Source organism: Podarcis filfolensis (genome assembly GCF_964270895.1).
Source record: "Podarcis filfolensis genome assembly, chromosome: 1".
NCBI classification, from domain to species: Eukaryota; Metazoa; Chordata; class Lepidosauria; order Squamata; family Lacertidae; genus Podarcis; species Podarcis filfolensis.
Window position 1 is genome coordinate 19,790,038 of NC_139604.1, and position 26,545 is coordinate 19,816,582.

Genomic DNA, 26,545 nt, shown 5'->3' on the forward strand with positions numbered 1-26,545 from the left:
AAACTCCCAGGAAAGATTTGCCTGACACCTACTTTATTGACATTTTGATGCCATTTATTTCCCCCAAGCAATTGAGGTACAATTTTAGTCTTTTTTGTGGCCTTTTAAATTTATTACAGATTTTCAATACCTATTTTATGTGTGCCATAGATTCATCGAGTTTGAACAGCCTTTGAGAATCATCATGTTGGAAGGTGTTTCAGAGGCTCAACGCAAGATCTGCAACTGCAGCATCGCCTGGTCTCTGCTCAAATACTTAACACAAGAACCTAGGAAGAGCTCTGCTGAATTAGGCCAATGGCCCATCTAGTACTCCATCCCTTTCTCACGGTGGAGAACCAGATGCCTGTGGGAAACCCATAAGTAGAACCTGAGCATAACAGAACTCTGCCCACCAGCAATCCCCAAAAACTGGCGTTCAGAAGTGCCTTTGACAGTGGAGGTAGAATACAGTCACTGTGACTAGTAGCCATTACAAGTAGCTTCCAGTGATGGAGAGCTAAGTACATCCTGAGGGCATCTGCTCCATAGCCAAAGCTCTTACCAAAATGAATGTTAACCTAATGCTTAGCAAAGATGTGCTTTCCTTCAGTTTCCACCTACTGGCCGTCGTCTTGCCCCCTGGAGCAACAGGGAACAAGTCTTCTCCATCTTTTACATGAGAGCAGTTTAGATATTTGACTGCAATGCAATACGAGCCCTTCCTTAATCTTCTCTTTTCCAAACTAAACATTCCCCATCACTTTCAGTTGCTCCTCAAAGGATTCCAAAACCTTCACTATTCTGGGGAGAGGTGTAGCATATAGTTTACCAGACGTCCCCGGATTTACAAATTTGTCCCGGACAAAAATCCATCCCGGGAATGTCCACAGATTTATATTTATTTAATGTCCACAGATTTATATTTAAGTGTTCTAGTTTTATTAGTAGGGAATGAATGTTGCATGATTGGTTCAATGGCACAAGACACATCATATGGGGACTTCTGGCGAGGCAAAATGGCGGGCGCCACAGCAGCGAGCAGCTCCTGAAGCCAGCCAGAGCCAACTGCACTACCAGGCTGGCTCCTGGCTGCTGAGACTGCCGCTGCCACTGTCGAGGGGGGACCGGGGACGCCCAGCACATCAACTGGGGGAACCAATGACACACACATCCTGAGACCCAAATCGAGCCGGGAGCGAGAGCACCAGACCACCTGCCCAGCAGCATTCCAGGGCCAGGAAAACCCTGGAGCCGATGCAGGGAGAAGGAGGAGAGAAGAAGAAGAAGGAAAAGAAAGAGGAAGGAGGGGGAAAAGGGGAGCTCCGACCTTGCTGCGCCACTGCCGCTGCTACTGAGAAGGAGAGGTAGGAGAGCACCAGAAATGCAAGGACACGTGGCTGAGCCCAGGCCTGAGCGTACTCCACAGCAGCTAGCACTCCAAGAGAGCAGCCCAGGGCCCAGAGGAAGGCCATGCAAGAGAGGAGACCACAGACGAGAAGATATTACTTCTTAATTTTTTTAAAAAAACTAAAATAACTTTTTTCTCTTTTTTTAAAAAAAGTGTCCCCGGATTCTTTGAAAAAAATCTGGTAACCTTAGTGTAGCATGTCAACCCTATATAGCTAATAGCACTCAAATATTTCATGGCACCAAAAACACCACTGTTTTGGTGATAGTTTCCTTCTTTGAATTTCATTACGGCATCATTTTTAAAGCAAAGGCAGGGGGAAGGGCTGTTTGCAACCTAACTAGAAATCACCGTTATTCGGTGGCCTTACAGGCAAAGCCAAAAAGTGTAGTCAAGAGCTCCACTCCTCTCATCTAACACTTTCCTGAGGGAAAAGCCATGTGTGCTGCCACCTGATGTGCTCTGTGCACCTTTGGGAAGCAGCCCTAGACGGCGCATGCTTTCCTGGCTGATAAGGCAGACTTCCTTGATGTCTCTAGAATATAGTAACAGAGCCTTTCAGATACCCAGGTTCCAAGAGTTTAGGACTTTATAATCAGAACCTTGCACTGAACCAGGAAACAAACTAGAAAGCAGCACAGACTCAGAAGAATCAGAGAGAGATGCAAATCCAGCTTAAAAATCTAATTGTTGCATTCTGACCCAGCTGAAGTTTCTAAACATTTTCAAGATCCAGTGCCACAGATAAAGGCATTCACTCATTAGACCATGTGAGAACAACTTTTGTCCCGCCAGATATTTTTGCTGAACTACAATTCCCATCATCCCTTGCCACTGACTACACCTGCTGGGGGGGCATGGGAGTTGTAGTTCAGCAACCACCTGGAGGAGCCTTTCTCAACCTGTGGGTCCCCAGATGTTGTTGAACTACAACTCCCATCACCCCTAGCTAGCAAGGCCAGAGCTCAGGGATGATGGGAGTTGTAGTCCAACATCATCTGGGGACCCACAGACAAAGGTTCCCACAACTGACTTAGACATACCAAGCTTGGCAGAAGTTCCTCACATCAGGCACAGGGCCTCCACCACCATTTCTCAACTAGCGTTTCCACTGAACCACAGAGACTCCCATATCCCTCTTGGCATGTTAAGAAAGTTCAAGATGTAGCCCAGAAGCAGGCTCCACTCATTGAGTCTCTTACTCCTAAGGAAGCGAGCACACGTGGGAGCCTTTCAATCTCAAGTAGCTTTCCTTGGATCTGCAGAAGTAAACCCAGATGCTTCTATTTAACGTATCTTTCACGCACTGCAAACGCTGACGCCAGTATTGTCAATTTTCCTTTTCTTTTTGAAATTCATTTTTATTTGATTTTACAAATATAGAATTATAACAATACAACCATACACATCCACAATTAAATATTCCTCCGAATTTCGGGACTTCCCACCTTCCCCTCCGTAGGTCCTATATTAAACCTTTTCTACTGCATCTTTTTCAATAGTCCATGTCATCTTTTTCAATAGTCCACCAGACGCGGGGTTAGGACTGCTCTCTTAGCTCGACTAACCTAAGACATTCGGGCATTTAATTTTAGGGTTTTAATGGGGGGGTTTTCTCTGCCGGGTCAGCAGTTTTAACCAAAACGGTTTTTTGAAAGCAGGTAATATCTAATGTAACCTTGATTCCTACGAGGAGAAAAGAACTCACCTTCAGGGCGCTATATGCCATGCAGTGCCAAAAAACAAAAACAAACCAAAACACTTTTCGGACATCCTTATCCACGTGCTTCCTCGCGTCCAGTCGTTAACAGTTATCAAATGTAATGGTATTCCAAAAAAAATAAGCAGAAATGTGCAGTGCGTGGGTATTAATAATGATAATGATGCAAGGTGCTGCCCTAAACGCTTGCACGGCTCCTTCGTGCAACCTTCTCAAGCCTCCGCTCCCGCGCTGCAAACCAGCAGCCGGTTAAGCCGGGGAAACCCGAACCAGCGCGCGGCCTCCCGCACTTGCGCGCGCAGAGGGTTTCGGGAGCCGTAGTCCCCGAGACTCTCGCGCTCCGCTCGCCTCGGAGGTAGTTGATGGCGGGAGGAACTACGTTTCCCGCCGTGCATTGCGAAGAGGCGGAGACGGGGAAACGAAAGCGTCCCTGCCGAAGAAACAGGCCCGGTTTTGGAGGCGCGCGGTTTTAACTCCTGCGCCGGTCCTGAGAGGTTTGTTGTTGTTCTGCGCGCGCGCGCGCGCGCTGGGTAGTCGGAGGCGCGCGAAGGCATAAAAAGAGGCTATATTCTATATCTATATATCGCTTTAAAGTTGCTTTGTGCGAAACGGCAGCTTTTCCCGCTTGGAAGGTTTGCAATGGAGTCCTGTGCCTGTTGAGTCGATCACTAAGCCCCGCCTTGTGTGCCATCGGGCTTACTCCCGAGTAAGTTCCTGCTGGGCGGATCTTGATCTGGACGGTTGTCGGGCGGCATATTCCACGCCGATCACATAGAGATCCAGCGCCTGCGGTTACATCCCTGACCCCCTTTGCTTGCATTCGCCGAGAAGCCCCAATGCGTTCCAGTGAGTCTTGACTCCCAAGTAAGTTTGCGCGCGAGGATTGCACCTTCAGAACCGTAAACCGGGTCCCTCAGCGATCGCCTCAAGTCGGGGATTTAAAAGATGTCCCCCTTCCCTTCTCTATCCCGGGAATGTACGGAGAGAGAAGTGTCGGGGGCGAAATGCCACGTGAGCTCGCATTGCAATCACTGGTGATGGGCAGACAAGTGTAAACTATGGTTACCAGGTTTTTTTCAATGAACCCTTCTTTTGTTTGTTTTTTTGGAAGATGAGTAGCAACAGGGAGGGTCGCGGGTGGCACAGAGCCTAGGACTTGCCGATCAGAAGGTTGGCGGTTCGAATCCCTGCGATGGGGTGGGTTCCTGTTGCTCGGTCCCAGCTCCTGCCAACCTAGCAGTTAGAAAGCACATCAAAGTGCAAGTAGATAAATAGGTACCACTCTGGCGGGAAGGTAAACGGCATTTCCATGCACTGCTTTGATTCGCCAGAAGCGGCTTAGTCATGCTGGCCACATGACCCGGAAGATGTACGCCGGCTCCCTCGGCCAGTAAAGCAAGATGAGCGCCACAATCCCAGAGTCGTCCGCGACTGGACCTAATGGTCAGGGGTCCCTTTACCTTTACCTAGCAACAGGGAGTCAGTAGTGGGGATGGTGAGACTGCCGCTGCCATGTTTCCCGGGGACAGCTTTGTAAATCTGAGGACATTCCGGGGATGGAATTTGTCCAGGGACAGATTTGCAAATCCGGGGACTGTCCCCGGGAACCGGGGACGTCTGGTAACCCTAGTGTGAACTGTCTGGAACAGGAAATAGATTCCCATGCATTTCCGGAGTTTTTGAAGGAGCTGTTGACTCCTACGTGTCTTCCTGACTGAGGGAACTGGGACCCTATGCACGCTGCCAGTTTGCAATGCTGAGCATGTTTGATTTAGAAGGAAGCCTCTTTTAAGTTCCGTGGGGTTTATCCCAAGGTAAAGAAAGAAAGCCCCATTGAACACAGTGGGACTGGCCTGTGAGTAAATTTGCACGGGCTTGACACCCTAAGGCTGTAATTCTATCCACGCTTGAAAATCTGGTGGGACTTTGGGTAGAGATGTATATAGGACATGGGTAGCAAACTAAGACCTGGGGGCTGGATCTAACCCAATAGCCTTACCAACCCGGCCCGCGGACGGTCTGGGAATCAGTGTGTTTTTACATGAGTAGAATGTGTCCGTTTACTTAAAATGCATCTCTAGGTTATTTGTGGGGCATAGGAATTCGTTCATATTCCCCCCCCCAAAAAAAAAATAGTCTGGCCCCCACAAGGTCTGAGGGACAGTGGACCGGCCCCCTGCTGAAAAAGTTTGCTGACCCCTGAATAGGATTACATGGCTGTTTATGCATGGGTGTCCATAGTAGGGTGATCGGGGAAATAGGATGGGGCTCTCATGGGCGTAGCCAGGATTTATGTTTGGGGGGGGGAGAACCGAGCTACGCGATTGGTCAGTTAATTAAGTATTTTTATTTATTTGCTTGATGGGGGGCAGCTGCTCCTCCCAGTTATGCTCATGAGTGTTTTTAATCTTCTGTTGGGAGCCGCCTAGAGTGACTGGGAAAACCCAGCCAGATGGGCGGGGTATAAATAATAAATGATGATGATGAAAATTGATTAAAATTAAAATATTGTTTCAATATTTTAATTGTTGTATTTTAATATTGTTTTTAAGTTGTATTCAGTCAACTTGTTTTTATTATTGCTTGTTAGCCGCCCTGAGCCCGGCCTTGGCTGGGGAGGGTGGGGTATAAATTATTATTATTATTATTATTATTATTATTATTATTATTATTATTATTTATTCCAGGCAACTTATAAAGGTGCAGGAGCCTTGCCCCCTTTTTCCAAACTGCAAATCTAGCACATAGAATTGTACAGATGAGTTTTAGTTTTTGCTGTGGTTTATTTCCATATTTGGCTAACTGAACAACTTTTTTCTCCCTCCCCCATTTTGTTTAGACTACTTGGGTGGAAGCAAGTGGAAGTTTGATGTTCCACCAACATGCTTTCCAGTTTGTCTGCCTTATCTGCCACAAGCAGATTACCCTCCGCTGACGCATTCGAAAATCGAAATATTTGCTTTGCACTCACCAGACGGTCACAGGGATTTCACACAAAAGATGCTGGTGTGGTCTATAGAAAAAACATGGGGATTCTGAGGAAGCTGGTATGCCAGGTAAATAGGTACTGAAAACCCATTAGCCCTGTGTTGCAGCTGAATTCGTTACATCTTGTGAAGAAAGTACTTCTGTGTAGAAACGAAACCCATATGTCAATCATAAATTGTGATAATCCCTGATAGGTTTCTCATGTAGAAAATTTGTAGTGTGTGAAGCAGTACTAACGGGGTGAATTTTCAGGGATTGTTAATGCAGGCAAGATTAAGGGGACTTTAATTTGATACACGGGACGCGGGTGGCGCTATGGGTTAAACCACAGAGCCTAGGACTTGCCGATCAGAAGGTCAGCGGTTCGAATCCCCACGACGGGGTGAGCTCCTGTTGCTCGGTCCCTGCTTCTGCCAACCTAGCAGTTCAAAAGCATGTTAAAGTGCAAGTAGGAAGGTGGGAAGGCAAACGGCGTTTCCGTGAGCTGCTCTGGTTCGCCAGAAGCGGCTTAGTCATGCTGGCCACATGACCCAGAAGCTGTACGCTGGCTCCCTCGGCCAATAAAGCGAGATGAGCGCCACAACCCCACAGTCGGTCATGACTGGACCTAATTGTCAGGGGTCCCTTTACCTTTAATTTGATACATAGAAGATCAATGAGTTTCACGCACAGTATTACTGACTCTTTTGGTTCTATCATTGGTGAAATCCAATAAGTATCGACTCAGAAGTAAGTCCCATATTTGTTCATTGGGCTTACTCCTGAATGTTTATATTGTCTATTAAAAAAAATAAAGATCCTGACCTACAGATGCCTGTGCTCCACTCAGGGTGACCAAGAAAGAAAATCAACTTTAAAAAAACAAAACAAAAACCATGCTGTATAATCCAATATAATTTATCCTCCTTAGTTATGAAATCAAAGCCCCCTATCTTGCTAGAAGTTGTTGACTAAGGTCAGTTCAGGGGTTAATCACTCAGGGTAACTGATAGACTATGAGAAATTGTAGAAACTTTTAGGATTCTATAGTTAAGACTTTGTAATTGAAGATGGAAAAGGGCTGCCAGCTTTATCACCTCAGCCCAAAATATTTGTAATGTAGAAATGCTACTTCTACTTCTTAATTTATGTTTTCTTTTCACCTTAATTAAGACATTACTGAAACCTATGCATGCCCACACATAGGCACATGATTGCAGCCATAGACCTCAGATTCCTGTTGTACAGGCATTGTATCTGTAATGGAAGCCAGTGGAAATGTAAACTGTGGAAATGTGTTTAATTGATACAAAAAATGTAATAATGCCATGCACAGATTACATTTTATTAAACCAAGGAAGTATAATGTTCTTTCTTACATGCAAAAATGTGTTTTTATTCACAAAATCCCTGTTTTCCTGATCTTTTACAATAGTATATAATCATTAAAAAACAAACCAGTTTGCTAGAGTTCCTTTCCTAGGATCCTTTAGCCTAATACGGAAAACAGGCTTTGCATTCACTACAAAATGAATACAAATGATTAATATAGGGCCATTTCAGGTATATTTCTTAAACCACATTTTTTATAACAGATCACTGTGATTTATTTCAGGAAAGTACAACATTCAGGAACGTTTGGACAACACATTCCACATCTCCAATTGCTTATCAAAGTGGGAGGATTTATTTCGACAACTATCGGTGCTGTGTGAGCAGGTATTTTATTTAAAAAACATACATTTAGAAGTGATTTTTCTCCTCCATCTTGCGATGCTATCTCCTGCATAAATATTTGTAAAATGGAGGATTGCAATGTGGCACGGAATATCTCATTTTAAGAACTACAGTATTTTTGGGGAGACAACGTGGTGCAGTGGTTAGAGTATTGAACCTTGAACTAGAAGTGGGGAGAACAAAGTTCAAATCCCTAGTGTGCCATGGCTTGCTATATATATATATATATATATATATATATATATACACACACACACACACACACACACAGTGGTACCTCGGGTTAAGCACTTAATTCGTTCCGGAGGTCCGTTCTTAACCTGAAACTGTTCTTAACCTGAAGCACTATTTCTGGGTTAGCGGAGTCTGTAACCTGAAGCGTATGTAACCTGAAGCGTATGTAACCCGAGGTACCACTGTGTGTGTGTGTATACACACACACACATAGTCATGCCTCAGGTTACAGACACTTCAGGTTGCGTTTTTTTGGGTTGCAGACCGTCGAAACCTGGAAATACCGGAACGGGTTACTTCCGGGTTTCGGCGCATGCGCAGAAGCGCTAAATTGCACTTTGCGCGTGCGCAGAAGCACCCAATTGCAACTCGCGCATGTGCAGATGTGCCACTGCGGGTTGCGGACATGCATCCCACACGGATCACGTTCGCAACCCGAGCGTCCACTGTATATACACACACACGTGGGCGCGTGCACACACATACCCATCTTATATACATGCATTTGTGTATGTGTGTGTAAGTCACTTTAAGACAAAAGATTTTTTTGTTTGTAAGTGACAAATAAATATAATAAATAAGACCTCTTTATTTTTGCATTCACATCCGAGGTCAAAATTGTTTTTCAAACGGGAGAGGATTTATGTTAAAAGAAATGCACGTGGTTGTTTAGAAATCCTAAGCATATGGATTTTTAAATAACTGCATGAATACACGTGCCTGCACACAGCTGTATGCATACAGGCGGCGAAAGCACACCAGTGCAAGTAGATAAATAGGTACTGCTATAGTGGGAAGGTAAACGGCGTTTCTGTGCGCTCTGGTTTCCGTCACAGTGTCCTGTTGCACCAGAAGCGGTTTAGCCATGCTGGCCACATGGCCCAAGAAGCTGTCTGTGCATGAACGCCGGCTCCCTTGTCCTGAAAGCGAGATGAGCGCCGCAACCCCATAGTCGCCTTTGACTGGACTTAACCATCCAGGGGTCCTTTACCTTTTACCTTACTGTTAAGGGGAGAAAAGAAGGCCTCAGACATTTTCTGCATGCCACAGCCAGACCTCAAGGGGGATAAGGCGCCTGTGGGTGACTGTCTTAGTTGTTGTTTTTAAGTTGTAGACTGCCCTACCATTGCATTTGCAGCATCTATTTGCAGCATTCAACAGAAATCAAATAATCTTGGTTATGGTATTCGGGGAAGATAGAAGTGATCAGATAGAAGTTCACAGCAGCCATATGTCGCAACATACATGCACCTCTCCTTGACATTGGTGCAACTGAACCATTGTTCATTTTAGGCCCTGAACTTAATGATCTTCCTGCAGAGTGTTAGGGGGTTCAGCCTACACTCGAGTAGGACCCTGGCAGAAAAACATGCCCGACTGGCATATTCTCTCCCTCCTGGTCTTTTGTTCGGGAGCTTCAAAAGCTTTCTTCTGCATGTACATCACAGCGACCCATGCCAACCGACACCGGCACACTTAGGGATCTGCAGAGTTTGAGCATCTCGCGTGACTCAGCATCTTGGCTAATCTACTTCATTTGCATATAAACACACACAGAGCACTGCAACATGGCTCCCTCTCTCTCTAGCATCAGACAGCAAAGAGGAAAAAACAAAGGACAATAGTCCCACTTCATGGAACACAGTAACACAAACATCCTGTCTCCTTCACTTCCCACTCTGTGGAGTCAAAACATATACCGTCATGTGAAAGACAACAATCCCATGACTGCAACCATGGAGCAGGAATTCTAACAGAGAGGAGCTCCTTAGATGGTAATGTGCATTACTTCAAAGTGCAGTAAGCCAGCCCAACTGGGTTTTTGAGGACCATCCGGGCTCATGTTTCTGAGTGAGGCATGGACATCTTCCCAGAAGTCTTGCCCTGATGGTGCCTTTGCACCTCAGAGATGACAGGCAAGAACAGGAGAGCTTTTGCCAGAGGCAGTCCCAGGCCCCTGCCTCGTCTGGCAATAGGAGGGAAAAGGGAATGAAGAAGAGAGGAGAGGAAGGACGTATTCTTTGCTAAGGGTGCTAGGAATTGTAGCTCTGTAAGGGATGAACTGGGATGCAGGTGGCGTTGTGGGTTAAACCACAGAGCCTGTGACCTGCCGATCAGAAGGTCGGCGGTTCGAATCCCTGTGACGGGGTGAGCTCCCGTTGCTCGGTCCCTGCTTCTGTCAACCTAGCAGTTTGAAAGCATGTCAAAGTGCTAGTAGATAAATAGGTACCACTCTGGCGGGAAGGTAAACGGTGTTTCCGTGCATTGCTCTGGTTCGCCAGAAGCGGCTTAGTCATGCTGGCCACATGACCCGGAAAAACTGTCTGCAGAGAAACGCCGGCTCCCTCGGCCAATAAAGCGAGATGAGCGCCGCAACCCCAGAGTCGGCCACGACTGGACCTAATGGTCAGGGGTCCTTTTACCTTTACCCTAAGGGGTGAACCATAGTTTCCAGGATTCTGGGGGCGTGGGCGCCATGCACTTATATGTACGGTGTGTATAAAGTCTTGATTGTTATTTATAATAATAGCTAAAAATACTTTTTGAATCATGGAAAATAATATACTCTAATTCCTCCCTCGCTTTCTCAGCACCACACCGGAGCCGAGGATAATTTATCAAATGCCAAGGCGGCCTAGATCGGAAAAAATAGAAGATGCTTTGTTATTGGAATGCCCAGTGGTAAGATTTCTTTTTTTTTTCCAACGAAACAACTTTGCTGAGAAAAACAAGAACCAGACTCCCTTGTGTCATCCTTAGCATATTATTATTTTCCTTCCTTCTTTCCTTTTAACTAGAAGACCAACATATGAAATAATCTTTGGGGAGCTGCCTTTTGGGACTAAAGTAATCGGCATCTTTTAAAGTGTGGGCAGCTCCTGTCTGTTCAGGCATTTAGATGTGTACAGTCATCTTCCGGTAATCAGGTTCAAATATGCTATGGGTGTGGACAAAACCCATCATTTTGTAAGTTTCCTTACAAGATTGTGAAGCCTCAATACACTGTATAAGAAATGTTTTAAAGCAAGCAGCTGGTGGGTTTGCAAGTCATAATAGGGTGCACGTTCTGAAAATCCACACCTGAGGCTGCTGTAACTAGCAAGTGCTTGTGTTATGCTATGTTGTTGTTGCGTTATTCCATATTGGAAACAGTGTTAGAAACAGAGATATGAAAGCTAGGAGCTAAAAGGCACCTTAAACCTAGGTTATGGGCGCAACAATGGAATGTCTAGGCGCACTTTTTTATAACAAGGATACAAAGCTGAAAATGAATGAACTGCATCTAAAATATTAGGTTCATTTTTCACAAGGTCTGTTCCTTGCCCGCGGGTGGCGCTGTGGGTTAAACCACAGAGCCTCGGACTTGCTGATCAGAAGGTCGGAGGTTCCGAAAGCACGTCAAAGTGCAAGTAGATAAATAGGTACCGCTCCAGCGGGAAGGTAAACGGCGTTTCCGTGAGCTGCTCTGGTTCGCCAGAAGTGGCTTAGTCATGCTGGCCACATGACCCGGAAGCTGTACGCCGGCTCCCTCGGCCAATAAAGCGAGATGAGCGCCGCAACCCCAGAGTCGGTCACGACTGGACCTAATGGTCAGGGGTCCCTTTACCTTTACCTTTATTCCTTGCCCTCCCCACCCCCCTAATATCCTTAAGAGGGTCTCTTCTCCAGTCTTCATAGAGTAGCTGGAAGTGGGGAGGCAGAAAAAGCTCTTCCTTTCCTCCCACTCTGCAGTTTTAATCTGAAATCTTAGGCGCAGTACTGCGCCCAGAGCTCAGAAACTGCTCGCGCTACTGAAATTCCCTGTCGCAAAATGCGCCAGGAACAAGGGGAGTTTCAAACACTGATTGAAAGGATGGCAAAATATCCATTCGCATAACAGCTGGAGGATGAAGGGGCTCATATGTTACAAGTCCAGAAGTGGAGTGTAATGTGTTGCTTGTGTGTTCTGTCCACAGGGACACATTGCACAGCCCATTGGGATCCCTATCAGAGGTGAACCAAGTCTACAAATTGTGTAGAGCAAATGTTCAGAGGTGCCTTAAGTTCAGCGCTTCGCATTTTCTCCGTAGGAGAGCCAGCGTGGTGTAGTGGTTAAGAGCAGTGGACTCGTAATCTGGTGAACCAGGTTCGCTTCCCCGCTCCTCCACATGCAGCTGCTGGGTGACCTTGGGCTAGTTACACTTCTCTGAAGTCTCTCAGCCCCACTCACCGCACAGAGTGTTTGTTGTGGGGGAGGATGGGAAAGGAGAATGTTAGCCGCTTTGAGACTCCTTAAAGGGAATGAAAGGCAGGATATCAAGTCCAAACTCCTCCTCCTCTTCTTCTTCTTCTTCTTCTTCTTCTTCTTCTGGTATTCACACAGGTTCACTATTTGGGGTTGGGACGTGAACCCATTGTCGCGGTTGAGAATCACTTCACAGATAAGGAGCTGAGACTCCAACAAAGAGATGGGGGGAGAGCTGCCCGTGGTTGTAGTTACAGTGGTACCTCAGGTTAAGTACTTAATTCGTTCTGGAGGTCCGTTCTTAACCTGAAACTGTTCTTAACCTAAAGCACCACTTTAGCTAATGGGGCCTCCTGCTGCCGCCGCGCTGCAGGAGCACGATTTCTGTTCTTATCCTGAAGCAAAGTTCTTAACCTGAAGCACTATTTCTGGGTTAGCGGAGTCTGTAACCTGAAGCGTATGTAACCTGAAGTGTATGTAGCCCGAGGTACCACTGTATTATCATTACTATTCTTAATCATGATTTAATTTCTATACCACCCTTCCTCCGAGGATCACAGGGCGGTTTACAATATAAAAACACAAAAATACACAACATAGGAACATTCTCTATTTCTTAACACAGGGTGAAGTGCTGCCGACTCCATCAGACTACAAACCTTCCTTGTTGGTTCTGACAGCAAACAACTGGCTCTTTCGCCTTTCTGCAAGTACGGGAGAAATACTTGAAAAAGTGTACCTTACTTCCCACTGCAAATTCAGGTAAAGAAGGTAGGCTTTAGTATAAGATTGTTTGAGGGTTACTTCTAAGCACAGAGTGAAATCCTATGAATGCTTACTTGAAAGCAAGTCCCTCCTAGTGGGGCTTACTACTCTAGGCCACTATCCTGTGTCCACTTAAGAGCCACTTAAGAGTAAGAGCCATTGAACTCAGCAGGACTTCACTTCAGCACAATCCAAAGTACAAAGTACAAAGTAGGAATGGATAAATATACCTCTTGGTATATCATTTTCCAGCTTTAAATTTAGTTCTCCGCATTTCTGCAGCAATTTGCATTAAAAAGAAAAATCCCATGAAAATTTGCCAGCGTTTTAATATGAATTTCTCATTAAAAAGACAATTTGTTTGCTGTAGATTTGACTAATATACAGAACTGCATACAAAATCATGCTTGTTATGATGCGTTTTTGTAAGCAGTCTTCCCTTGCGTACTTTTTTTTGTCTGTTATTTTTGCTAATATATGCACTTTAACACATATTTGCCCCTGATATAATGCAAATCTTTACGTATTATTTGGTTGGAGAACTGCATTTGTACATTCTGGAGATGCGAATTTCAGAAGTTGGCTGCCTTTCGATTTGCAGGTTAGTGCAGATTAGCTAGTTTCTTACTGAAATGCAAAGAAAGCCAAATTTCCCTCCCAACTCAAAAGTGCCTCTCCCTGGAATTGATAATTGTCTGTATTTCTGAGTCATGCACTCAGGACGGAAGCACCAACCTTTATCAGATTATGACCGGCCTTTGCCTTAATCACAGCCTTTTCGTGGAAGCTGGAAGAGGTGATAGCTGCTTGGGTCCCAGGAAGATTGATTCCAAAATGATTTTAATATCGCTTTCTTACTGGGGAGAGAATGCTTCCGCTTCTTCACGGTTTGCTTATTACCAACAGAGCCTCTTAAATAATAGGTGTTGTTTAACAGTGACTGCCATTGCTTACTTCCCTTTGTCCAAGTAGGTCAGTCCTTTTTCTTGGCAGTTCCAGAATGGGAAAAGGGCAGCAGGACATGGCTTGATGGGGTGGCAGCTCTCACCCGGCCTCTAGTCAGCTGCTGCCTTCCAGGAGGGGTGAGGAGGTGGCGAGGTCAGTGTGGTGGAAAGGCATGAACCTCAGGTTGGCTCCTCTGCTGTGTTTGCACCGCAGCAACACTGTTAGAATTCCTGCTCCGTGATTGCAGTCATGGGATTTTTGTCTATCACATGACAGTATGTGTTTTGACTCCACAGAGTGGGAAGTGACAGAGACAGGATGTTTGTGTTACTGTGTTCCGTGAAGTGGGACTATTGTCCTTTGTTCTTTTTCTCTTTGCTGTCTGATGCTAGAGAGAGAGGGAGCCATGTTGCAGTGCTCCGTGTGTGCTTATATGTAAATAAAGTAAAGGTAAAGGGACCCCTGACCATTAGGTCCAGTCGTGACCGACTCTGGGGCTGCGGCGCTCATCTCGCTTTATTGGCCAAGGGAGCCAGCGTACAGCTTCCGGGTCATGTGGCCAGCATGACTAAGCCACTTCTGGTGAACCAGAGCAGCGCACGGAAACGCCGTTTACCTTCCCGCTGGAGTTGTACCTCTTTATCTACTTGCACTTTGACATGCTTTCAAACTGCTAGGTTGGCAGGAGCAGGGACTGAGCAACGGGAGCTTACCCCGTCGCGGGGATTCGAACCGCCGTCCTTCTGATCGGCAAGTCCTAGGCTCTGTGGTTTAACCCACAGCGCCACCCGCGCCCCTGCGCAATATTATAGAACTGAGCAAAAAGGAAAGGGATGTAGCTACAAGAGACCTTTTGATCCCACTTGCTAGTATCACAAGGGAATGTGGTCCTCCAACAGCAGTCCCAGCAGTCTGATCTGCAAGCCCTAGGCTCTGTGGTTTAACCCACAGCGCCACCCGCGTCCCTGTAAATAAAGTAGAGTAGCCAAAATGCTGAGTTGCTGAGGTCTGTCATGCGAACTGCGCAGACTCTGCGGATCCCTAAGTGTTCCGATGTCTGTTGGCATCGGTCACTGTGATGTTCAGGCAGAAGAAAGCTTTTAAAGCTCCCGAACGATCGACCAGGAGGGAGGGTACATGCCAGTTGGGCATGTGTCTCTGCCAGGGTCCTACTTGAGTGTAGGCTGAGCTCCTGACAAACACAACCCATCAGAGGTCAAGCAGAGCGCCACTGTCCACTGTTGGTAGAAGGAAGGTCCTGAGAGAGTGAAGTATTTAAAGCATCTCAGTGAGGGATTTGCCACGGGCCCCATATTCTAAAGGACGTTGAAAACAAAGCAGTTCACTTTCCCAGAAAATAAATGGCATTTCATTTTGGTTGAGAGTAGGACCGTTGGCATTTTGTTTTGGTCCGTTTACCTTTTATTTGGTCCGTTTACCTTTTACCGCTAGATATCTAAGTTGGGATGTTCCTCAAGAGGTCATGGTTGTCAAGTCAGCTCAGCTGAAGCTCCCTGCGGCCGCACGGCAGGTACGTTGGCTGGAAAGAATTTGCTTTCAAAAGGAGACCTTTTGGGCTGCTTCTCATGTCACGCTATATAGGAAACTTCAGGAACTGTTTCTCCCTGATTTTGCTTATGGGATTACTGTGTCTTTAAAGGACAAGGATACTTGGGGCTTCTGAGTCTATAAAGTATCTCAGAATTTTGGGAGTCCCTGATCTGACTCGAGATGCCTTGTGAACAGCGTTCGAAGCTCCCATTGTTCCAGGCACGTTTTGTGACAAGGAATTTCTTTAGCCGTTTCTGAGCTCTGGGCGCAGTACTGCGCCTAAGATTTCAGATTAAAGCTGCAGAGTGGGAGGAAAGGAAGAGCTTTTTCTGCCTCCGCACTTCCAGCCACTCTCTGAAGACTGGAGAAGAGACCCTCTTAATAATATTAAGGGGGTGGGCAGGGGAAGGACTAGACCATGTGAAAAATGAACCTAATATTTTAGCTGCAGTTCTTTCATTTTCAGCTTTGAATCCTTGTGCACCTAGCCATTCTGTTGTTGAGCCCATAACCTAGGTTTATGGTGCCCTTTAGCTCCTAGCTTTCATATCGGTTTCTAACACTGCTTGTTAATGGCTCAATCCAACTTGGGCAATCTTATCCAGATCACCCCACTCACCTCTTAATTCGGGAAGTACAGAAAGCCGATCCACACCCCTAGTGCATCTGTTTTCAGAGTGGTAGCCATGTTGCTCTCTCCTGAGAGATTCTACCATCATAAGTGCATACCTTTATATGTGCTTGAGGAAGAAGATAACAATAATTCGTATCTACCCCTGTCCTATCATGCCCAAGCTGAAGTGTGATAACTGTTTCCAGAATGTTCTTTCCTAGGCTGGCAGCCAACAGTCTGTGCTTTTCTTCCTTGCCGTGTTCAGAGTTCTTCCGCTTTCGTTCATCGGGATGCTAGAACTTGACAAAAAAGTAAGTCTGCTATCCTAGGGGTTAGGTAAAGGGTAAAGGGACCCCTGACCATTAGGTCCAGTCGTAACTGACTCTGGGGTTGCGGCACTCATCTCGCTTTATTGGCCGAGGGAGCCAGCATACAGCTTCCGGGTCATGTGGCCAGCATGACTAATCCGTTTCTGGCGAACCAGAGCAGCGCATGGAACCGCCGGAGCGGTACCTATTTATCTACTTGCACTTTGACGTGCTTTCGAACTGCTAGGTTGGCAGGAGCAGGGACTGAGCAACGGGAGCTAACCCTGTTGCGGGGATTCGAACTGCCAACCTTCTGATCGGCAAGTCCTAGGCTCTGTGGTTTAACCCACAGCGCCACCCGCGTCCCAATATCCTAGGGGTTAGCTGGCCTCTTTTCAAGTGTTCTCAGAAAGTAAAGCCATCAATCAGTACAAATTGCTAGTTTTAGAAAGCCTGAGAAGCCATTGTTGTTGTTGTTGTTGTTAAATTTACTGTATTTCCCCTTGTATAACACGCCCCCTATTTTTGGGGACTCAAAATTAAGAAAATGGGGGCGATTGCCCCCATTTATAAGACTACCCCCCTTTACTAAAAACATTATTTTTTAGTAAAAAAAACCTAGTCTTATACACAGAAAAGTACGGTATATACCGCGCTGTATGGCTCCAGGTCCTAGTTTCTAACCAATGCTAGTGATTTTTGTCAAGTGTAGGAGGCCTCTACTGATCTCTTCATTTATTTTCTTTCCTCTCAACCCAGATCTTTGGAAACAGCATGACAGACGCCACGTTGTCTCATAACATGCTGGTTGTGACACACAGCTCTGGCCTTGTCAGGCTGTACAGCTTCCAGGCTATCACTGAGCAGGTAAAGGACCACGAACAGAATCAGTACAGCGCTGTCGATGCAGAAGTTGTTTTAGAGTAACGTAGCTTACATGCTTAAGGTTGGGGAGAAGCAGCAGACGGAGGGGTGAAGCAAAGGTTAAAAAGGCATTGATATGAGTCAGTAACAAATATCCCCTATTGCACATCAGCATAAACTTGGTTCCTGAATCATACAGAGAGGGGGAATTTGCTCTCCATGGAACTCCAAAAGAAGCGTATGGGAAAAGAACAACAATGGAAGCAAAATGAGGTCAGCTTATTTTTTGTGGGTGGCAGAGATGTGCCTCCCCAGATCGGACTTTCCCACCCGAATGCCCTTCAGAGATTGCTGGTGTTCAGCATCTGGCATCCCCGACAACTAGTCTTGTGGCTAATGGCATTTGGTGTTCAACGGGGCATTTGCAGGGCACCTGGCTGGAGAAGTCCATTGTTCCAAAAAGCGAGCGAGCAAAAATAAAAATGGAACGCTTCACGAATGTGCATTGCCAAATTATAGGAGTACTACAATATATCCAAAACAAGGGGAGAAATTGGAAGGATCTCAAAAGAGAAGATAGACAGGGACTGGAAGGTGTTTAAAGGATACTTGCAAAACCATATTGAAAAATCAGAACTCCTATTAGAATAAACAAGTTCCGTTTTAAATACTGGAATACTAAATAAGATGGATAACAATGTGTAATAGAAAAAGAAGCATGAAATTAGGTTAAAGGTGTGTGAAAAAAAGTAATAGAAATGGAAAGAAATTGCAATTGAGTAGATTGGAAGTCTAACACAAAGGTGAGGTGAAGGGTGGTGGATGGTGATGGGAAAAGGAATTATCTGTGGGATTGAGTGTAGGTGTGTTTGAACATTTTTAAGGATTGTATGAATTGTATGTTTGTATATTTAAAAAAAACAAAAAGCGAGCGAGCAGTATCATCCTAGCCATAACATTTTGCAGTGCCTCAGAAATTTGGCCGGCCACATTCCCTTCTGTGAGCAAACTTCCTCATGCTGGTAGGTAGACAGGACCCTGAGGCAAAACCAGCCAGACTAGAATGGTCCTTCATCCAGACTAGGGTGGTCCAACGCACAGCTCAAGGCCTGCATGTGGCCCTCGAGGCAACATTTGACTCTCTCCACCCCCCAGCCTTCCCCAAGCCAGGTAAGTGAGGCACTGGGCTTGGGGAAGGAGGTGTGAGGGCACTGACAGTGTCCTAGAGTCCTTCTGCCTACTTCCCAAAGCCTAGTTAGTGCTTTCCCTGCATTGGGAAGGAGGTGGAAGGGCTCTAGGACCCTACCAGAGCCCTGCAACTCCTTCCCAAAGGCCAGGGCCTCCCTTACACAGCTTTGGGAAGGCAGCACAAAGGGTGGGGAGGTGGGGTGTCAAATTTTGGCCTTGCTCACCTCTGCCCCTGTCCAACAAGGCAGTGTGCATCTTGTGGGTTCCCTGCCAAAGTACAGTGGTCCCTCAGGTTACATACGCTTTAGGTTACATACGCTTTAGGTTACAGACTCCGCTAACCCAGAAATAGTGCTTCAGGTTAAGAACTTTGCTTCAGGATGAGAACAGAAATTGTGCTCCGGTGGCGCGGCAGCAGCAGGAGGCCCCATTAACTAAAGTGGTGCTTCAGGTTAAAAACAGTTTCAGGTTAAGTACGGACCTCCGGAACGAATTAAGTACTTAACCCGAGGTACCACTGTATGGCCCACATGGTCTGAAAAGTTGGACTGCCCTGATTCAGGCAAGCGAGACGCATCAAGAGTTCAAGATCACATTCCAGCCAGGCAAGAACGCTGTGGGTGCAAAGGAAGGGCCAGTGAGGGGCAAGGCCTGGGAGAGTTCTGAGGACCAAACAGAGAGGCCCTTCTAGGCTTCAGGTTCTCGCTCCGTTTTCATTTGCGTATGCTTCCAGAGATAAATGTTGAAGCTCAGATTTAGAAACAAGGAATAGCTTAAAAACAAGCAGACTTAAAACTTCATTCGATGAGAAAACAGTGCAGCAACTTTCTTTAGAATAGAACAATCATTTGTTGTTGTTGTTTAGTTGCTTAGTCATGTCCGACTCTTTGTGACCCCATGGACCAGAGCACGCCAGGCACTCTTGTCTTCCACTGCCTCCCGTAGTTTGGTCAAACTCATGCTGATAGTTTCGAGAACACTATCCAGCCATCTCGTCCTCTGTCATCCCCTTCTCCTTGTGCCCTCCATCTTTCCCAACATCGGGGTCTTTTCCAGGGAGTCTTCTCTTCTCATGAGGTGGCCAAAGTATTGGAGCCTCAGCTTCGCCATCTGTCCTTCCAGTGAGCACTCAGGGCTGATTTCCTTCAGAATGGATAGGTTTGTTCTTCTTGCAGTCCATGGGACTCTCAAGAGTCTCCTCCAGCACCGTAATTCAAAAGCATCAATTCTTTGGTGATCAGCCTTCTTTATGGTACATAACAATCATGTGTCAAAAGAATTAAGCAGGTTTCTTTTGTTTTCTTTTAGTTCACAGTGTGCCAGGTGGATCTGGGACAAAAGTACTGGAACGGCAGAGGTGGGATTGTGGGAAAATACCCCTTTGGCCTTCCCTGCAATATTAAAATAACAGGTATTTCTACAGGGTTATAGTTTCATTACCACAAGTGGTCAGTTTCATGTTTTAGAAAAAACCCTAGCGCTGCCAGAAACTGCTGCTTTTATGTGCATTGGTATAGTAATTGTTTTAGAATTTGTATTAATACTGTTAATGCAGTCCTTTGCGTGTCTCCTCAGAAGTAAGCACCACTGCATTAGTTTGGGCTTACTCCCAGGAAAGGATATATAGGATTGCAGCCTTTCTTTCTTTCTCTCTCTCTCTCTCTCTCTCTCTCTCTCTCTCTCTCTCTCGCTTTGGACTGTTATCCTGTCCCCTGTGGCTTTGGAGAGCATAAAACCTAGTACAGTCGTACCTTGGAAGTCAAATGGAATCCGTTCTGGAAGTCTGGTTGACTTCCAAAACATTCAGAAACCAAAGCGCGGCTTCTGATTGGCTGCAGGAAGCTCCTGCAGCCAATCGGAAGCCCCGTCAGACATTCAGCTTCCAAAAACAGTTTGCAAACCAGAACGGTCATTCCCAGGTTTGCGGCGTTGCAGAGCCAAAACATTCGAGAACGAAGCTATTCGAAAACCAAGGTATGACTGTACTGCGCAATTTGCAACGTACAATGCACTGTAACAGCTTCAGCTGGTAAGACAGTTAATGTCCATTCCTGGATCGGGCACTAGCTTGAACACTACTGTCTATGCAAGATTGGATAACTGCAATGTCCTCCACATGGGTTCTGAGTGCAGCTAGGCTGCTTTGGGGAGCAAACTCCCGCCAGCATATTGCTTGCAACCAATCCGTTACCAGGCAATCTTCAAGGTTTTGGTGCTGACATACAAGGCGCTGTGCAGCTCAGGACCAGGTTACTTAGGAGACCACATTATCCCTTATGTATGAAATAGGTCACTGCATTGTCCGGGAGACTTCTTCCTTGAAGTTCCTAAAATACTAGAAGCCCACTCCACAGTAGCTCTGAGCTACTGGGCTTTCAGCACGTCTTATGAGAGTTGGCAGTCACCTAACGTGTACTTTGTGGAAACAATTGAAGGTATTTTTGTTCCGGCAACCTATCCTTAGTGGTTATTTTGTACTGTTTTGTAAACTGTTTTTGACTATTTATATACTAGTGAATTGCCCTGAGACACACGTGAAAGGCGATTCACAAATTAATAAAATAAACACAATCCGTAAAGGGGAAATGTGATTTCTTGTGGCCTTTATTACCGTATTTTTCGCTCCATAGGGCGCACTGGACCATAGGGCGCACCTAGTTTTTAGGGGGGGGAATCAAGAAAAAAAATCTTATTTCCCCCCCCCCCCAGCCCCAAAGAGCAGCGTACAGGCTGCGCACAACCTCTCCCTTCCAGAGGGGTTGCGCGCGGCTATGGCACAAGCCAAGGCAGCCAGCGGGATGGATCCCGCTCGCTGTTTTGGCTTCCTCTCTCCTGCCGGGAGAGGGTGCGCGGGGCTAAAGAGGAAGCCCTAGCCCCGTGTAGCCTCTTCCTACCGGAGGGGCTGCGTGCGGCTATCCCTGAAGCCTGGAGAGCGAGAGGGGTCGGTGCACACTGATGCCTCTCGCTCTCCGGGCTTCAGCGAAAGCAACGCGAAGCCTTTGGAGCGCGGAGGGAGTGCTCCCTCTGCGCTCCAAAGGCTTCGCGTTGCTTTCACTGAAGCCAAGGAGCCTGCATTTGCTCCAAAGGACGCAAGCACATTTCCCCTCAATTTTTGGAGGGGGGAAAGTGTGTCCTATAGAACGAAAAATGCGGTATATTGTCCAGGTGTCTGTTTTGTGTACTGCTAATTGAATGCAAGGTTGCAGGGTTCTGCATAATCATTGTTGCACTATAAACTTTCGGTGTTTAGTGGCCGTAAACTCTTGTGTGTGCGATCTTTAAAGCTTTACCGAAGAACAAATGGAATTGTGAAGCTGTTCATGTTAACATTTGCAGGTACCCCAGATCTGCTTTTTGAAGTGTCTTCCCTGGAGAACACATTTGAAATTGGAGGATACCCTTGGCATTACATCATCACCCCTAACAAGAAAAAACAGAGAGGAATCTTCCACATTTGTTCATTGAAAGACCACACTTTGGTAAATCTGTTCAAGTGTCACATATCAATCAGAAAATCGTGGGTGTGTAAAATAGGAAGATAACCATTCAGCATTATTTCCTGATAGCTCAGTCGGTAGAGCATGAGACTTTTAATCTCAAGGTCGCAGATTCCTGGATTGCAAGGGGCTGGACTAGATAATTCCGTTCCAGCTCTACAATTCTATGTTTCCATAATTCATTTCTCATTTTTCACTTGTGTTTGCCTGATTGCCCCATTTCAAGATAGAGTCACGTATGTAGAATCACGTTCAACATTAGGTTGCCCTGTTTTGTGTTTGTATACAGTGGTACCTCGGGTTAAGTACTTACCATATTTTTGCTCTATAGGACTCACTTTTTCCCTCCCAAAAAGTAAGGGGAAATGTGTGTGCGTCTTATGGAGCGAATACAGGCTGTGCAGCTATCCCAGAAGCCAGAACAGCAAGAGGGATCGCTGCACAGTGATCCCTCTTGTTGTTCTGGCTTCTGAGATTCAGAATATTATTTTTTCTTGTTTTCCTCCTCCAAAAACTAGGTGCGTCTTATGGCCTGGTGCGTCTTATAGAGCGAAAAGTACTGTGATTCATTCTGGAGGTCCGTTCTTAACCTGAAACGGTTCTTAACCTGAGGTTAACTTTAGCTAATGGGGCCTCCCGCTGCCACCGCCAGTGGCGTAGCGTGGGGGGTGCAGGGGGTGCGGGCCGCACCGGGCGCAACATCTGGGATTAGGGCAAATCCATGGGTTAGGGGGCGCAAATCCACGGGTTAGGGGGCGCAAATTACTTGCCTTGCCCCAGGTGCTGACAACCCATGCTACACCACTGGCCACTGCGCTGCTGGAATATGATTTCTGTTCTCATCCTGAAGCAAAGTTCTTAACCCGAGGTACTATTTCTGGGTTAGCAGAGTCTGTAACCTGAAGCGTATGTAACCCGAGGTACTACTATATAAGGAAACATCCTTGTATTGTTGGATTAAGCACAGACATGAATACAAAATCTAGGGATAAGATCCCAGGATGTGAGCAAGACGCATGCCACATACTTTTGAGCGGCTGTTTTCCTGTTGCAAAGATGTGCATCTTCTGCCCATCTTGCTTGCAACCTTACAGTAATATTTGGAGGCAGCAGGGTGAAAATAGTGGGTTCAGTATTTAAAGCAGCTTTTCCCAACGTGGTGCCCACTTTGTACTGCAACTTACATTGCAGCTCTGTGCTTGTTGGGGCTGATGCATAGCTGTCAACTTTTCCCTTTCCTTGCGAGGAATCCTATTCGGAATAAGGGAATTTCCCTTTAAAGAAGGGAAACGTTGACAGCTATGGGCTGATGCGATATGGAGCATGACAATATCTGGAGGGCCACAGGTTCCCCACCTCTGATTTTTTTAAAAAAAATAAAAAATAAATATTCAGGGAATGTGTCGTATCCAGTTAGTAGGCAATTTATACGGGCAAGCATTAAATTGTGTTTCAGTCTAATTGCTTTGGCATCAAAATCTGAAGGGCTCATACCTGTCGTAGCTCATCCATTTTTTAAATTACTTTGGTAAAGTACCCTTGTAATAAATTAGATGGAAAATTGCATGTTTTATTTCAAATTTTACACTCTTTGTGCCCCCACCCCCAGGAATAGATTTCTTAGTGGTCAATATGGGTTGAAAACAGAACTGCGAGGTTGGCCAAATGGGTTGTATTCTGGCATGAGATATTGAACAACATTCTGTGAGAAGTGGGGCAAATTTGGACTGTGGAAACCAATGTTAAAATGCCTAAAATTGAACAACACCCCATACTTCCTTCTAGGAAGATCAGAATACAATTGCGTGTTATAACTTCTCAGTGTACATTAGATAGAGGAGTCTCTTCTGTGTTTGTTCGAGATAACTTACATGTTTTGTTTCACCATTCCAGGCAAAGAACGGTATCCAGGATATGGAATGTTCCTCGTTGGAACCTGACTGGGTATCTTTCCACCCAGACACGTCTGGAAGAGTGCTGCATGTGGGACCAAGTTTGATTAAGTAAGTCTTGCTGTGAAAGTAGCCTGTGCCTACCTGTGACTCCGTCGTTCTTTAGTCTTCATTGAGGGATTCACTGTCCAAGCTCGCAGGTGGTGCTGTGGTCTAAACCACTGAGCCTCTTGGCTTGCCGATCAGAAGGTCGGCGGTTTGAATCCCCATGACGGGGTGAGCTCCCGTTGCTCTGTCTCAGCTCCTGCCAACCTAGCAGTTCGAAAGCACACCAGTGTGAGTAGATAAATACGTACCGCTCTGGCGGGAAGGTAAACAGCGTTTCCGTGCGCTCTGGTTTCCGTAATGGTGTCCCGTTGTGCCAGAAGTGGTTTAGTTATGCTGGCCACATGACCCGGAAAGCTGTCTGCAGACAAACACCGGCTCCCTCAGCCTGAAAGCAAGATGAGCGCCACAACCCCATAGTCGCCTTTGACTGGACTTAACCATCCAGGGGTCCTTTACCTTTTTACCTTTAGCTGTCCAAGCTGAACGTCTGATTGGCCAAGGTTTCCGTGTCCTTATAGATGTGTTTGGGAAAGGGTTAGGCAAATTCATAGCCGTGATAGCTAAATGGAACCTATATGTTCAGAGGCAGTATATACGTGGATACTACATGCTTGAGGCATGTATCGATGGTGGCTTGTTGCCTTCAAGCTTATTGGAGGCATCCTGTTTATCATCTTTATTGGAGGTTCATTGTTTATCATGATCTTGAATCACCCAACATGAATTTATAGCAATACCCCATAGCTAGATCTTCCAGTTTATATTTTCAGAGGTGATTAATTTCTGGTTTCTCAGAACGAAAGAATTAAAGTAGAAATGTTTTACCTGCGTGTGCACTCGCATGTATGCAACAGAGTCCTGGATCATGCCCTTTGATACCACCATTACACACAGAAACACAAGAAGCAGCATTGTATGGTCTGACATATGGCAGGTTCTGATTCCACCACCCAAGAGATGCCATATATGTGCTTATTAAAAATGTGCTGGTTCCTGACTCCATCGCTCCATCTCAGAATGCGTAGTGGCTGTGAAATCAGTGTTTTATTTCCCCGTTACACCTTCCTGTGAACGTGACTCTCTTGGTTTCATTTTTCTCAACCAGAGTTTTGAAGCTGAAGGAATCTGAAAATAACGCAGAACAGCAGGAAGTTATGGAAGACTTTGTCATACAGGCCAACAGGAGAAATAATGTGAGAATATAACAACAAACCTGGATTGTTGTTGTTATTGCTGTTGTTGTTGTTGTTGTTGTTGTTAAACTTTTATTTGTGCAATTTGTATATTGTAGAGACCATTCTTCTCATTTCAGCTCTAGCTCAGATGGGGAGAAATTAACTCTCATTTAGGGCTGGTTCACACATGCAGCTTCCTCACTCATTCACAGTCAAAACTTCTCTGTTCACCTGTGTCAGTACCTTTCAGTGGAGACAACTTTGAGCTGGATGCATGGATGGTTATTAGTTGATGAAGATTCATGAGTGTGAATCAGTCCCTTGTGGCCATTGTGTAGCAAGAGGCAGGCTTGGTCCTATGTTGAAGCTGTTAACTGTTTAGGGATGTGTGGCTTTAAAATGTTTCCATTGCACCTGAAAGTTGTTGCATGGAAGCAGATCACAAAAACGTACCATTGAAAAGACCTAGAAACTCACCATGAGTTATTCATGACTTGCATCTGAAGACCTGAAGTTTAGGTGCAGCTCACAAACCGACATATAGGGCAGCTTTTTCAGATAAGGGGTCAGGCAGCTTTGAAATTATAGCGGTGCTACATTCGAAAATCCTCCTTGAGGAGAAAATGCGTGCTGTCAAAGCCTATCAAGAAAACGTTGCTAACATCAGAGAAAGATGGGATTTGCCTCTTGTGTGTAAGTTGCTAAATGGTTTAGTCTCTGAGCTAAAAATAACTATTGTTATTACAGTCGTACCTTGGATCCCAAACGCTTTGCGAGTCGAACGTTTTGGCTCCAGAACGTCGCAAACCCGGAAGTGAGTGTTCTGGTTTGCGAACGTTCTTTGGAACCCGAACGTCTTCTGTGGCTTCCGATTGGCTGCAGGAGCTTCCTGCAGCCAATCGGAAGCCGTGCCTTGGTTTCCAAACGTTTTGGAAGTCGAACGGATTCCATTCGTTTTCAGAGGTACTACTGTATTGTTTATTTTCTAAGAACTAGATTTTGTTTTGGAAACATACAGGCTTCCACTCCTCGTGGTTGTAGAGCAAAGCTTGGAAACGTGAAGGCAGGGTATTCAAACAGGGTTTTTAAGCTATTTAAAAAGAAGAAATGTTTTCTAGTTTGGGCACTCTCATCAGCCCTAGCCCTCCATGTTCAGTGGTCAGAGAAGATTGGATCAGGAGCCCAGCAACATATGACAGGCCACAGGTTCCTCACTCATGCTTAGAACCTGGATTTCCATGGCTCTTGCTTCCTGTACGCTATTTACCTCCTGATCTATAGCAGGAATGGGGGAAGAGCTGTGAGATGTTGCAGAAACATTAATTACCAAACCACAGTCCCCACGTGAGAGGTGCTCAGATCTAAA

General features: G+C 45.8%; 2 protein-coding genes across 4 annotated transcripts in view; one reads left to right on the plus strand and one right to left on the minus strand.

The window, feature by feature from the left end:
* METTL8 (methyltransferase 8, tRNA N3-cytidine) overlaps positions 1–3,355 on the minus strand; it is a 37,508-nt gene extending 34,153 nt beyond the window's left edge. The window contains exon 1 of the mRNA XM_083571626.1: positions 3,099–3,355. The gene's annotated coding sequence lies outside the window, so the exon portion shown is untranslated. The remainder of the gene's footprint in view (positions 1–3,098) is intronic.
* A 121-nt stretch (positions 3,356–3,476) lies between these two features.
* Positions 3,477–26,545, plus strand: part of DCAF17 (DDB1 and CUL4 associated factor 17) — a 30,755-nt gene continuing 7,686 nt past the window's right edge. Inside the window, exons 1-12 of one of the 3 annotated variants that reach the window (XM_083630184.1) lie at positions 3,477–3,604; positions 5,950–6,166; positions 7,693–7,796; positions 10,640–10,730; positions 12,899–13,035; positions 15,436–15,514; positions 16,369–16,458; positions 17,215–17,322; positions 19,816–19,918; positions 21,844–21,986; positions 23,898–24,007; positions 25,110–25,197. In XM_083630184.1, the coding sequence (XP_083486310.1) occupies positions 5,993–6,166; positions 7,693–7,796; positions 10,640–10,730; positions 12,899–13,035; positions 15,436–15,514; positions 16,369–16,458; positions 17,215–17,322; positions 19,816–19,918; positions 21,844–21,986; positions 23,898–24,007; positions 25,110–25,197 (1,227 nt within the window). In that variant the 5' untranslated portion in view covers positions 3,477–3,604; positions 5,950–5,992. Of the gene's footprint in view, positions 3,975–5,949; positions 6,167–7,692; positions 7,797–10,639; positions 10,731–12,898; positions 13,036–15,435; positions 15,515–16,368; positions 16,459–17,214; positions 17,323–19,815; positions 19,919–21,843; positions 21,987–23,897; positions 24,008–25,109; positions 25,198–26,545 lie in introns of all 3 variants that reach the window. The other 2 variants (XM_083630185.1, XM_083630186.1) reach the window with 2 other exon arrangements.